Source organism: Anneissia japonica, unplaced genomic scaffold (genome assembly GCF_011630105.1).
Source record: "Anneissia japonica isolate Jap-2015-1 unplaced genomic scaffold, ASM1163010v1 scaffold287844_len763494_cov143, whole genome shotgun sequence".
NCBI classification, from domain to species: domain Eukaryota; kingdom Metazoa; phylum Echinodermata; class Crinoidea; order Comatulida; family Comatulidae; genus Anneissia; species Anneissia japonica.
In genome coordinates, this window is record NW_022739814.1 from 360,685 (window position 1) to 375,940 (window position 15,256).

Sequence of the window (15,256 nt, forward strand, 5' to 3'; positions counted from 1 at the left end):
AAGTGTTCCACCGTGTTCCACCGAAATGCATGGTGGGAATACGAAAAATGGGACGCCCCCTACAGCTGGATCTAAAAAAACTTGTGCCAACTTTCGTTACCAAGTCGTTGCGTATTTTATTATCAATTCTCAACAAAGATACTAGATATAAAAACAAACTGGACATAACCTCCTTGGTGGCGGTAGAAATCATTGCTATTATCCAAATAATACACAAAACAATTAAAGCATAATCATGAATCAGTAAAGAATAAAACAACAATACAGCGCAGAATCGCATGGCCGGACGCACTCCTAGTGAAAAAGTTTTCCTCCATTAGTGGAAAAGGAAGGGCGCCTTTTGCGTCTTGATATACTTAGGAACAGAAGGGCGCCCTGTACGTTGGGCACGAAGTATAGGAAACTTGCATGGTTAAAAAGAAGGGCGCCGCCTACGTTGGGCACGACTTCCGCCTCATTTTTACAATGCGAGAGCTCTATCTTTTATTTCTAGTATTTTCGATACACAGTCACTGCCACAAGTGAACCAGCTATTAGCAGCTGAATTGAATTTGCAATGCTAGTATCCAAACTACTTTAGAATAGAAGAGTATTCAATATCATAGTTATTCCGAAGATCAAGGTGTTTATTATTCAAGAAGGTACTCAATAATTTTAACCTTTTTAAATTATACAGTATATTATATTATGCTTTATGACTTTATGATCACAATCAATATAATGAACAGTAATCAAATATATTTTCGTTATGGGTTGAATAAGAATTGTTCTGTGATTTAACAGTTAAAAACTGTGGCATAGCTATACAAATCTGTATATTTCAGTTGATGATGTATTTAGAGTAAAAAAAAAACTTTCATTTTGTACATCTTTGCAAAAATGAATAGATGGTTTTTAAAATCAGTTTTTTTCGCCTGTTATTTCATGATCAGTGAATTCAATACATCATTTTTGTATTTTAGTAGATATACAATGTTTGACATTACCATAAGGTTTGTCAAATATAGCCCCTAAATATGCATTTGACTTTATCTCAGCTAAATGTAAACATTCTAGTCCTTTAAATTAAAGGTTTCAATGAGGAAATAACACAATAAATTTTTCCGTATGTAATAACTGAAATTGAGTGTTAAGTATGTATTATTAGTCCTGCATTTTATTACGATAAGGCCTAAAAAAATTTTTTTGTTTGCCTTTAATGCTGAAAATTGTATAGGGGGTGGGGGGTGGCAGGCGCAAAATATTTTTTTTCTCCTAACACTAAAGTTAACAGATTAAATCGCAATGCTTGCTATTAAGCCTGTCTCACTATTTGTTTTCAAAGGGTATTTATCAGACGGAATAAGAATAACCCATAATCAATATTTTGTAATGAATTTAGGCAGGTGATACCTTACATCAGACAAAAAATTTACACAACATTCAAGTGCAAAATGTAGAAAAATAAAGATCCCTTTCTTAAATTTGTTGACCAAAAATCTTATATGTATTTTATTGTTAGGTTTGGTTTCCATCCAATTGCTGCATAGCGTAGGTGTTATGAACGCAAACGAATGACCAATCAGCATTTCTGAAACCTGGGATAGCCTGTAGCTATTTTATGAAAACCAGCTATACATTCATATTACACATCATGTCCATTTGTGGCTATGCGTTACTTATGTGTTCTCACATTTTCTATGTATTCTCAGAATAAAACACATTCCCTATATGTTTGCTTTGTTAACATATGTTGTTACCTACTCTGTGTTCTTAACTGTTACAATGTATTGCCACCTATGTGTTCTAATATGCCACGTATGTATTCCCATATACCACCTATGTGTTCTTATGCCACTGTGTTCTCATATGTCACCTATTTCAACATGTGTTCTCATATGCCCCGTATGTATTCCCATATACCACCTATGTGTTCTTATGCCACTGTGTTCTCATGTCACCTATTTCAACATGTGTTCTCATATGGCACGTATGTATTCCCATATACCACATGTGTTCTTATGCCAACTGTGTTCTCATATGTCACCTATTTCAACATGTGTTCTCATATGCCACGTATGTATTCCCATATACCACCTATGTGTTCTTATGCCACTGTGTTCTCATATGTCACCTATTTCAACATTTGTTCTCATATGCCACGTATGTATTCCCATATACCACATGTGTTCTTATGCCAACTGTGTTCTCATATGTCACCTATTTCAACATGTGTTCTCATATGCCACGTATGTATTCCCATATACCACCTATGTGCTCTTATGCCAGCTGTTTTCTCATGTCACCTATTTCCACATGTGTTCTCATATGCCACGTATGTGTTCTCATATGCCACCTATGTGTTCTCATATGCCACCTACGTGTTCTTATATCAGGGACGTGGGAGCTCCTCCCCCCCCCCCCCTTTGTACACAGTGTTAAAATTTTAAAGCTTATTCTTGAGCCAATACAAATTCTTTCCTGGGATCACTCAAAATGTATGCTTCTAAACATGTAACTATAAGATCTCTATGGTTGTCAAAAATCCCTGATAAAAGATCATGAGACTTTTTTTGGCGCTTCATTTTGACTAATGGTGATGTGATGATGATGAATTTTACTAAAAGTGTCATTTCTGGCCATCTAGAGGTACTACCGGTATTTCCTCAAATTTGTTCACCTCAGCTCCAACCATTGTGGGGCTGAGGTGGGTGTCAACTCACAAAATGCCCTCCCCCTCCACCTTTCAAAACAGATCTGTGCCCTTCCCTGGGTATGACATTAAACTCCATCGAGTCGGCTCCTGATGTATGTCTTAGTGACTGCTGATTGTTTTTAGGATGTGATCTGGTTTTTCATGTCCATTTTTCGTGATTATGACTATTCTGGATAAAGAATGTTTTGAGCAGAAGTGGATTCAAGGGGCCCCCCGCCCGTCTTCATTTCTTTAAGGGAAAAAAAAAGAAAAATATATTCAAATTGAAGTGCGAGATTTTAATTTCCGGCCATCTAGAATTGCCCTAATCATAAATTTTCTTACCTCGGCCCCAACCATGGTGGGTGGTTCCTCGGTCTGTGAAAGTCTCTCCCTGGTTCACCTCTCTTTCCAATTCCTGGATCTGCCACTGTTGATTTCTCAAACAGTCCTAAGAACGTTCAGAGTGCGCTACTTCACAGGGGGGGTTCGCCCCCTTGACCCCGCCGGGGTCATACGTAATTCGTATAACGGCTCCCCCCTTTCAACATCCTGGCTACGTCCCTGTCTTATATGCCACCTACGTGCTCCCATGTGACGTGTGTGTTCTCATATGCCACCTATGTGTTCTCATGTCACCTTTGTGTTGTCATATGCCACCTATGTAAACAGTATTCCCAATTAGTTTACCTACGTGTTCTCGCATGTTACCAACTTTCACATCTAAAGTGTTAATATGTTACTGAACAGAACTATTGTGTGTACAATATTAAATTTAAAGAGCCTTGCACAAGAACATATCAAGTATGTCTTTAGTACGGTGCGGACAAAAACCTTCATCAGTAATACATAACAAATAATAAATATTAGCTTTTAAAATGGTATAATCCCAATCAGGATTTCGATCCAATATCCCTCGGTTGCTGTTTGGTTGATCATGGTTTGGAAAGCTGTATCGGTATTAGTGACGATGGTTTACTTTGTAATTCCGGGCGAAAGACAGTGGCGTATCTAGGATTCTAAAAATTGTGTGGACGAAGGGGGGAGTACGGTTCGACGATTAAGTGAGTGAAATTAATAATTACTTGGGCGTGATAATAATGTTTTGCTTCAGACATTCTTATTGGGGTTTACTGGGGTGGGAGCGTTCCCAAGAGGCCAATGGACATAGAATAGAAATAGACAATAATGAAACAAGAAAAGGTGTAGGTTTACTAAGAATTTATAAACTGCTACATAAACAAAACCTACAAATATATATTACAGATTATTCAGGATATAATGATGAGAAAGCAAAGGAATTTACGTTTTCTGCTTTATCCAGAGATATAAAGTTTTAATTTATATTTAAAATTGTCAACATGGATAGATGAATCTGCAGCAGTCGAATAATGATAATGATGATGATGATAATGTTGATGATTATGATGATGATGATAATAATAACAATATTAATAATAGATAACAGATTAGATATTATGTAGTTCTAAAGTAACACTTACAGCTTATAAATAAATATAGAATACACACAGCATTTTATTTCATTTCATTTATTCTTTCACAATTTATGCGATAAAAATGGTATAATATATAAATAGTATTTGATTACATGTCAATTTATACACTCGTATTACATGTATAAGAAATGTTCATTACGATTTCATAGAGACGTTTTGTTGATTACAAACATTTTAAACAATTAAAGTATAATAATAATAATAATTGGAAGTATCTACACCAGAAACTGGATTGGCTTCTAACAATACCTTTTATCCCCCTTTTTTTTTTTTTTTTTTTTCTTGATTTGTTTCGGCTATTGTATGTTTTATTTTAAACATACTCTTCTAAAAATACTGTATAACAAATGTACAATGACTGACTTTCTATATTCCATAATACATAGACATCTCCTGGCCAACCATTTAAAACATTACAAGTATAGACTACGTTTTTTTTTTGTCTTTAAAAATAATTAATATTTATATCTTTAGGCACCGGTGACAAAATCATTTTTCTACAGGCGCAATACATATTTTCCCAGGTATTTATTTTAATCTTTTTTTTATCAATTTTTTTTTTTTTTTTTTTTTTTACAATTTTACATTTGGTAATTATTTTTCTGTAAATACTGTAAATCGAGTGTACAAATTGATTAACAGAATATATTCTACTCTTATTTCTCCTTATGCCTCGTGTGTAGTGAAGCTGTTGTTGATTGAGAGAGTGGCATCTCAACCAAAACAGCACAATTTCTTCATCAGAGCCTACTTTATTCTAGTGATTGCGTAACAGAGTGTTTCCAATATCTTTGATTCATAAGAATGTTCTTCATTCAAGTGTTGAATGTAGTCTAGTTCATTTCCAGGAGTTAAGTCCTAGTCACCGTATAGTGGTGTGGTCCGAATGGCATCCATCTTGATACCAAGTCTGAAATTTAAAACAAAAAAAACCCCTTACAATTACTGTATTATGAATTTATCTCCATCACTTTAATACTTAAACACGTTGCATGCTCATCTTTTAGCATAATTCATTAAACTATTGCTGCTATATCATTAGGACTATACCAAATACATTTTCCCCAATAATATATAAAATATACATAACATGGTGGAATGCCAAAATTACAAGTGACTCTATAAAATGGTGCAACAATGTTATGAGCATGCAAGCTGAAATACAACACAATAAAATTTGAAGTCCTACTGCTAGTACTACGAATTCTGTTGTTGAATGTTGTTGTTCTATTGTTGTTTCATTTTCAACACAAATAGTAGAAAGAATATAAAAGAGCACTGTCGTCATTATAAAAAAAATTATTGTTTTACCTTATGCAATTATAATAATTTCATGTCTTGTCCATTGCCCTTTTCACCGGCATTATTTGTCCATTGCAGTCTTGAACGGCATTTTGTCCATTGGTGTCTTGGCCACCATTTTGTCCATTAATTTCTTAAACAGCATTTTTGCCCATTGTATTTTTCCGCCATCTGGCACATTGCCGTTTTCACTGCATAATAATAATAAGGTTTTATCAGCATTTTGTCAATTTTGAATTTCGCCGGATTGTATCCATTACCATTCATCCGGCATCTCCTAGTGCATTTTTGTCCATTGCTGCTTTCACAAGCATTTAGTCCATTGCCGTTTATAACGGCGTTTTTGGCTATTGCCGCGTTTCAATGTATTTTAGTCAAGATTTTTAATCAGCAGTTTGTCCATTGCCAATTTTGCCAAAATGTTGTCCATTGCTGTTTTCAGCGGCATTTTTTTTTCGTTGACATTTTGCTGGTACTTTTGCCATTTCCTCTTGTTACAGGCATTTTAGTCCATTGTCGTTATATCGGCATTTTCGTGTATTGTCGTTTACACTGGCATTGTTGCTCATGACATTTTAAAATGCATGTGTGTTCATTGCCGTTAAATTGGCATTGTTTTGTCTTGTAATTTTCATCTGCCTTTTATCTCTTGCCATGTGCACTGCATTTTTAGTCTACAGCGTTTTTATAAGCATATGACCAGTGCCATTTTTTTTTTGTCCTTGAATTTTTATCAGTGTTTTATCTATTGTCGTTTACTTTGCATTTTAATCCATAGGTTTTTCTTCAGCAATTATGTCCATTGCCAATTTCGCCAGAATTTTGTCCATTGCCGTTAAATGGAATGTTTCTTCATTGATAATTCTATTGCCGTCTTAATTAGCATTTTTTCTCATTGCTGTTTTTGTGAATTCCTTCAGAATTTTATCAATTGTCGTTTCAGTTTGAATTTTCATGCGATCTTCATTGACATTTTGTCCATTTCTTTTACCCAGCATTTTAGACAGTTGTCGTTTTCTTGTATTCAAGTTGCTCTTTCGACATTTTTGTTCGTATTTTGATTTTTAAGCAGCAACTTGTTAATTTGATACTTCGTATTTAAAGACAAATCCTGAAATTATAGAACAATATGATTTGTAATTTAGAACAAAATTCTAAGACAATTTATTATTATTATTATATATATATATTTTTTTTTTTTTGGAAATGAAAGTTTCGGCCAATTAACATCATAATTTTGATCACGTAAAGGAGTTGGGAGGCCTACTGAACTTTATAGAATGTTATGATTGATTGACATGTGACTTTAAGGCATCTTTTTTCATTGGCATTATGTCAAAAAACTTTGGCAATACATCTGACTTTTCACGTGACATACCTACTTATGTCCCTGGGGCTTTATCACCTCACCCCCGGGACGACGCCTTACCCCTTAGATCTCGTGTATAAGATCTATCATTTGGGGCGGTGACTTTCCAGAAGCATCTCTGCAGGAGGATGTCTCATTCTTCAGATATGGCACCAAGTTACGATGCCTCTCCTTCCTTGGGCCCCACTCTGCTGTCGGACGGCTGATGAATCGAAGGCGCTGTGAGATGAATCAATGAAGACTTGATAAATAGAATACTAAACAGCACAGAAGTATATGAATGTTTAATAGTATAAGACAACCTGTAGTGAAGTATTATAAAGTGTTTGATCTCTAAAAAATATCTGTCATTGAAATGGTAAAAAACTGAAGGGACTACATAAACAAAGCTAATAATACTGGTGGTTATGAATAATAATAATATGAACTTTATAGAATAATAATTAACACAATAGTTCAAAACTATTATTCGACGTTTACCTCAAGAAATGTTCCCGATGCATTCTTGATCTCCACCAAGATGAAGATAGGAGTCAAGATGAAGGTCGAACCAGTAATCGCCCAACCGATGATGTGCGCCCAGCCTGGAAATTCCCCATTGTAAGATGGCGCCTCCCAGTTGACGAAGCTGTACAACTGTACCAACTGTTAATATTAAATTTTGTCAGTTATTAAAATAACAACACTGAAATGCAAATTTAAATTAATTTTATGTTAACCAATCAATATTATTTTGAATGCTGCAAAACCAGTATTTTTTTATATTTATTTACACACCATCAAACAATCTGAGTGGCCTGAAACTGAAAATTAGCAAGTGCTGTGTTTGACTTCCAGTAGTCAATAATTACTCTTTAAAGAGAAACTTACCGGTATCTTATTTGATCAATCTTATTATTATACTGTAGGCCTATTCAACTATATTAAAGCAAGAATAAATATTGATAATTCAGACATTTTTACCGCGCCAATTCAAGTTATCAAAGGCGCAAGTGAAAATTAAACCAAAGTTAAAAGCTTTAGAAAGAAGTTTAGAAATTCTTCTTAAATAGAACTTAAATTTGCTGACTGTTTATTACGAAAATGGGTAAGGTTTCAGAGAAGAGATAGAGGTGGGGGAGAGAGCTGAACAGGAAATGAACGTTGACCATAATGCTTTACGTTTATGTTTATGCGTTTGCACGAGTGCACGTGAGAAAACATAGGGCATAAGAAACACCAAAAAATAAGATGGTTGTTTAAATGAGAGTGACCTAAAAACAAGTAAAAGTAGGCCCTAGTTTGAATATAGGCTTACTTTTTTCTTTAACAGTAAGCCAATGTAAATCATAAAGGATGGATTTAATGTGCTGTTGACGGGGAGTAAAGAAATAATTCAGGCAACAGGTTTGTACGAGTTCAGTACATGGGCGTTGGCTGAGGCGTAAGATTGGCGTAAGATTTTAGTCTGCATTTTGAATTTCGGTACCCCCAATCAGTTACTAGCCTACGTCCCTGCGTTGTCATTAAGCCAACTGTAAGTATAATATTGTGTGATACGAACGGTCAGGACAACAGGGGTAAGGAAGCACCAGCAGACCCGCCAGTAGTTGAAGAACATGCTGTTGACCCTTCTTTCGCCGATCATGATCCTGATGTCTCCCTTGAATCGGTCGTAGCCATACACCCAACATATGACGATGCACTCCATTGTGGCGAAGGTGAGAATGACGAAGCTTGCTGAGTATGAATCCAACAAATTGACCCAGAACACCCCAGCCTGAGAAAGAGAAATAACCACACATTTCTGGGTTTAATATAGGTTACAAGATCTGTGTTATGCATTCAGTTTACTATTGTATTTAAATGGATGGTGCATTCAAGAATTTCGGGACCTATGGTGCTCATATTGTCTTTCCGAGGCATAGAGAGAGAAAGAGGGGATGTTGTTTTTGGTTGTGAGAACAATACTAGCTTAAAGAACTCTACACACACCATGAAAAAGAAAGAGGAGCATATTATTAACCACCGACCGTAAAGTATTTAAAGGCTTATCGGTATTAATTTCAATAAAATACCGTATTTTTTAAACATCAATATTTAACCATGGTTAGGCCCCATGAAAAAAATTATTAGTTTATCACTTTATCAAAGAATAAAAACTGATGAAGGAGGGAGGATTTTTTTTTCTTTTCTTTTTGTTTTTGCTTTTTGCTTTTTTGTTTTAGTTTTAGTTTTAGTTTTTGTTTTTGTTTTTCTTTTTTGTTAACCCAGCACATATTTTACCGATGTTCGCAATTAATGGTTAAGGAAAAAATATATAAAAAGTCATAATGATGGAATTAAATTTATGTTTAAAAGATGTTTTTGTTTTACCAGTCAACATATTTGCAAGAAATCAAACTTTTCAAATAAAAAAAGATGGAAAAAACGATCGTTTGAAATAAAAATGTATGTTAATTCAAAGAAAAAAAATCAGAATTTCTCCAAAAGTGATGAGGGAGGGGATAATAAACTAATAATTTTGTTTATGGGGCCTTACATCACAAACCAGGTTTACCAATATCCTGGATGAAGATGCTATACAATAATATGCACTATACATACATAATAGATTCAATGTTTAATGCAAGTCCAGAATCTAATTTCATTTTACGATGTGGTCATGGACACGATCTTAAATCCATCCCTTCTTAACTACATACTTCCACAGTCTTTTCTACAATACGAAATTGTATTCAGAATACCTCCGTGACACAGATAAGCGAAGCAAGAAACATAATAGAACAGCTCGCCAGGAGAACTTTTGGTTTTTTCACCCGCAGGTCTGGGAATACATCGGTGATGAAGGTGACTATGGTCTCCATGATGGTGAACTTAAACAGAAAAAAATCAAAAATTAAAAACCAATGTAATGTTATTTATCCTGAAGATTAACGAATTAAATTGAGTATCATTTACAGCAGCTTTTCTTACTTGTGTGTCCAGGCCCAAAGTCAGCAGCATGAAGAAGAACAAGACAGACCAGACAGGAGCAGCCGGTAGCCTAGTCAGGGCCTCAGGGTAGGCAATGAAGGCAAGACCAAAGCCTAATGAAAATATAAATACAAATTAGGAATTAATTTAAAGTCAACGAATACTGAATCTGGGTCACATATTAGGTGATAATGTATTCTTTTGAATTAGCGGCTAAAATTTCATAAAACTTTAATGACATAGTTAGGCCTATTCAGTTTAGGAATAGCTTTAATCTGCATACTTTTAATTATTATAGTTCGGAATCTTGGTCTGGTGGGTAAAGCCGACCTCTTTATGGTTTGTAGTAGGAGGAGGGGTAGAGACATAGGGTAAAATGATAAGAAAAGTTCACCACCGAAGATTAAGACGCGCGTCGTCAGTTATTTAAAAAGCATACTTAAAGAGGGTGACATACAGCGTGTCCTAGAAGGTCGGCTGATTTTGAGGAGACCCTCTTAGATAGATGAAATATCGTGATGTTTTATCACCTTAGATCTCATTACGAAGCCAGAGTGGGTTATGTGTTTTTAGTCCTGAAAAAACAAATCCTGTACTGTCACAAGTAATCCAAGACCCTGGGACTGGAAGGCAAGCATCTTCTTAACCACAATTTCCACTAGAATGAGCAGGATTGCCGTTATGGTTTTATCATCTTTAGAGAGTAGATTTGACCATGAGAAAAAGTAACTTTAATAATAAAGACCCATCCATCGATATATCAGTTTCCTCCACATGGTGTTATCTGAGACCTTAATAACCAGTGGCCTTATACCTTGGTCTACGACTTCACTGACTTCTTTTCCCAACTCATGTGCCATGAATCCGATGATTGAGAAGATCACAAATCCTGCGAGCACACTGGTGAGGCAGTTGGCAATGGCAATAAACATTGCGTCGCTATAAGTAATAATAATAATAATTTAATTTAATTATCAATGATAAATAGCATATAATATAAATAGACATCAATGTAAAATTAATTATAGATAATTTTATTGTTAATATTATTAATGTTATTAATTTATTATTATTATCATCATTATTATTATCAATATCATCATCTTCATCATCATAATCACTATCCTCATTAACCTCGATATAATTATCCTCATCTTTATCATCGTCATTATCATCATCATTAGAAATTCGACTGTTTATCAGCAGGTATACTCACAAGCAGCAGTTGTTGCGGAACCGGTTGTAGGAGGACAACGTTAGCAACCCACCCCATGATGTGCTCAGGGAAAAGAAGATTTGAACAGCTGCATCCAACCACACCTAACGGAAGTCACGTAAAAGCATATTTAATCCGAAAGATAATTCTGTGGATAATTCATCTGATAAGTGCTTAGTTAGACAGAACGGATACAACTACATTATTATTATAAGATATTACATCACATTTATTTTAAATAAAATAGTTATTAAAATGTATTTTTCCTTATATATATATATATATATGAATGCATACAAATTATCATTACTATTCCTGTTATTATTATCCAATTGTTATGGTTAGCTGGAATTCTGTTGTGATTTTAAGATTAATGTTTATGAATCAACATTTTAATAACATTAAACATTGAGAGATTGTCAAATGCACCATATCACTCACCTGATGAAGTCACAGTCATCGTTAGTCAACAAAATAAAAAATGTTGTCGACACCGTTCCTCTAATGATTTTATCCTGCTTTTTGTTCCTGGATCGAAGACGAAAGCAGGCGATGATTTGTGTTTTCTTTTGCTGCTCCAGATACACTTGGAACGCACTTTTTGATTTGAGAAAAGCGCAATCGGCATGCACCTCTATATTCAAACTCGTCTTAAAGAGTGTCTTTTCTCAGAGTTTTTTTTTTGTTTTTTTTTTTTAATCACACTTTATTTTTTTGTTTTGCAATGTAATTTTAGTAACAAGTAGGCACTGTGCTTCGTACTGCGCCATATAAGCATGTCGAAATAATAATGAATAAATAAATAAGTAGGCCTATTAGATATTACATGATTTTCAAATGTATTATCATGTCAATAATGATAAACCCATTCAGTAGTGTAGAAAGAAAAAAAAAAGAATTCTTACTTTTCCGGATGATTTGATGCCCCTTCGTAAACAGATGTAGATGATGACCCAAGCGAAGATCAGGCAGCCCATGAGAGGCCACACAATCGATCCCACCTGACCAATACCAGGGGCCTCGTGAAGAACAGCATTCCTAGAAATATAAATTTATCATTTATTACTTCCCTCAGAGGAGGTTATGTATTCATCGCTGTCTCCCTGTCGCAAGATTACGCAAAAACTAATTAATGGCCTCATCATAACATTTAGTGGAATGGTACAAGGTCATGGAAAATCGATGTTCACCCTTCGAGCACAAAAGACAAATAATGGAATCGCCCCTCGTATTCGGGTACTGGCAGGGGTAGCACTCAAAAAATAAATATGCCTGAATAGGTTTAGTGATTCAATTATTTTCTTAAAGGGATGCTACTGCACTCAAGAAGCTGAATGTGCCTGAATCATCGGCCTACGTATTGTTTGGTATTGAAGAATAGACCGGAGGTATGCACTCATGGAGTGACTGCTCTAGTTTTATAAGGTTTTATTAATACTACTACTACTACTACTACTGCTGCTGCTGCTGCTGCTGCTGCTGCTGCTAAAGGAAACTCGTTAAAAGGTATAAAGTAAAAAAAAAAAGAAAACCAATATAAATTTAATTAAGTGGAAAACCAAGTTCACTGCGACGTTATTAGTGAGACTTGAACTATGGTTGCAATGAACGAAGTGCATCGAGACTCACAATCATTGCGCAATATATGGGCTGACCTTACACAGGAAAGTGCATTTTCAGTTCATAGCGATTCATTGACTTAAAGCAAAATTGTTCATGCATATCACAGTTGTTTTGAGTTTAACCTAGCTGTAACTGGTTTATGCGCTTTACAAAAAACGCAAATTGCGTTTAATTAATTAAATCAATTGTCAACAAAAAATCTTTAAATGGTCTTCATATCCACACCTTACTGCCGATCGTCACAAAATTGGATCATTTCTTCATTTCACCATGAAAAACTATTCTGCAAAGTGTCATTTTTATCCATAACTGGGACGTAAGCAATTTAAAAGACCCTCAAATTTACACAGTACCCTGGATCGTCCCCTACATATCATAATATCTTCCTTGTAACTTGGGTTAAACTTTCACGAAAGTTTTATTCGGATCAGTTAACCTATTTTTGAAATATCTGGTCAGGGACGTTCCTTTACATGGTCCTCATATTCATACCCCACGCCGGATCATCACAACAATTAAGTCATTTCTTTACTGGATCTTTATCCAAACTATCATAGAAAGTTGCATTTACACCCATTGAAAACTTTTTATAGATATTTACGTCTGGAATCTCTGAAAAATTGAAATGACCCTCCAATGTACACCCTTGACTAATTCGTCGGCAACACATAATACTATATTCCTTGTAACTCGGTTAAACTTTTTCCGAATGTTTCATTCAGTTGATCCGTTTTCAAAATATTTGGTCTGGGACGTTTTCCTTTCAATGGTCCTCAGATCATTTCATTTTTTCATTTCATTTCATTTCTTTAGGCACGAGGGCCAAGGATATGCTAATAGACCGGTCGTATATGAGGTGTAGGTGTCACTTTTTGCAGAATTTACCAGACCAACTTTTTCTAATGTATTTTTTGACGTAGATTACGAATCTGATTGTTGATCGGTCCGGGGAGGGGGCTTTTTCGAGATATGTGGGGTCAAAGGTCAAATCTGGCATATTTAAGGAAGGGGGTCATAAAAGTGAATTAGTGTACCAAAATAATGTTTTCTAATGTAATTTAGGTCATAGATTCCAAAAATGACAGTAAATTGGACAGGTATGGAGTCGTTCAAAAGTTATTGGGGTCAAAGGTCAAATAAGACATAATCTGGGAAAGGGTGTTGCCTGTGTGATAAATGTGAAAAAAGAAACATTTTTTGATATATTTTTGGGCGTAGAATCCGAATTTGATTGTTGATTGGTCCAGGGAGGGGTATTTTTCGAGAAATGAGGGGTCAAAGTTCAAATTCAGCATATTTAGGTCAAAAGTGCATTATTTTACAAAAATAATGTTTTCAATGTAATTTAGGTCATAGATTCGAGAAAGAATGACAGTTGGACAGGTATGGGGTTCGTTCAAAAGTTAAGGGTCAAAGTTCAAATAGAATATAATCTGAATAGTAGGCCCTCGGATTATCAGATCTGAGAAAAAGGTGAAGTCTGTTCTCAAAATACTACAAGATGATAGAATACAGATAAAAAAAAACCTCTACAGCCACGTTCTTCTCATTATTGAAGCTGGAAAAAAATGAATTCTTGATTGAATTCTTTAAAGAAGAAGGTATTGGCTAAGGGTAGAATTGTTACTTTTTTTAGTGTTAAGAAAGCTACTCGTTATCGCAAACCGTCAAGGTTCAAGTATCGACTTCAACAAGGCATTAACATACTGTCATACACTGGTGCCAGGGGCGGATCCAGAAATGTCCAAAAAAGGGGCGGGGCGGAAGGTGGGGCTTAAAGTTGAGCCGATTGAGACAACACTGTCGTAGGGGGTCCGGGGCATGCCCCCGCGAAATGTTTGTGTTCTAGACGCCCGAACATAACATTTGAGGCATTCTGGGCTATCATTTTTTTCTTTTTCTCTCTTTTTTCCCCCTGGGTGCCTTTTCCCCCCTGGGTGCCTTTAAGTTTGACTAATGCTGAAGGGACGCGAAGAACTACAGTAAGGAGCAAGCTCTTGAAAGTAGTAGAGGAATACACTCCAATTATCTATTACTCCGGATTGCATCAGTGGTTTCTGCATACATAGTCGATCTGATGGCCACATATTCGATTACCGGTACTCACATTTAAGGAGCTGGGGATAAGGCTGTTGAATCAATTGCCTAAGAAGTACAGTCGCGTAGATGTGATTGTTGATGCATACGAAGTCTATTAAAAGTGGGAAACAAAATGACTATGGGACAAATGCTCTTTTTTTCATAAATTCGGAAAACACTAAAATACCAAGGAATTTTTCAAGCTTCTTGACGAATGGGTCAAACAAAGATCGTATGACTGATCTCATACTAGATGTATGGAACGAACATAAGGATATTATTCCTAAAGGGAATTGCATTTATTTTTCAAAGAAAAATGAATGTTTTAAGTTGTCCAACTGGAACGTATGGTGTGTGGATGAGCTGGCATCTGATCTGGAAGAAGCAGACACAATAATTGCGTTGCACATTAATCATGCAATTGCAATCATCCCAGGAACAATTATGGTACGATCACCTTCAGGTGTGGAAAGTGCTAAAGAACTTTCCAAGATTTAATAACACATTCGTAGCACTTGGAA

At 35.4% G+C, this 15,256-nt stretch overlaps 1 protein-coding gene across 1 annotated transcript in view; it reads right to left on the reverse strand.

Moving 5' to 3' along the window:
• Positions 1–5,709: 5,709 nt before the first annotated feature.
• Positions 5,710–15,256, reverse strand: part of LOC117118039 (sodium- and chloride-dependent neutral and basic amino acid transporter B(0+)-like) — an 18,044-nt gene continuing 8,497 nt past the window's right edge. The window contains exons 5-13 of the mRNA XM_033262525.1: positions 11,939–12,071; positions 11,034–11,137; positions 10,632–10,756; positions 9,818–9,930; positions 9,589–9,717; positions 8,406–8,621; positions 7,343–7,507; positions 6,872–7,081; positions 5,710–6,604 (exon numbers count right to left, since the gene is read on the reverse strand). Coding sequence (XP_033118416.1) covers positions 6,926–7,081; positions 7,343–7,507; positions 8,406–8,621; positions 9,589–9,717; positions 9,818–9,930; positions 10,632–10,756; positions 11,034–11,137; positions 11,939–12,071 — 1,141 coding nt within the window. The 3' untranslated portion in view covers positions 5,710–6,604; positions 6,872–6,925. The remainder of the gene's footprint in view (positions 6,605–6,871; positions 7,082–7,342; positions 7,508–8,405; positions 8,622–9,588; positions 9,718–9,817; positions 9,931–10,631; positions 10,757–11,033; positions 11,138–11,938; positions 12,072–15,256) is intronic.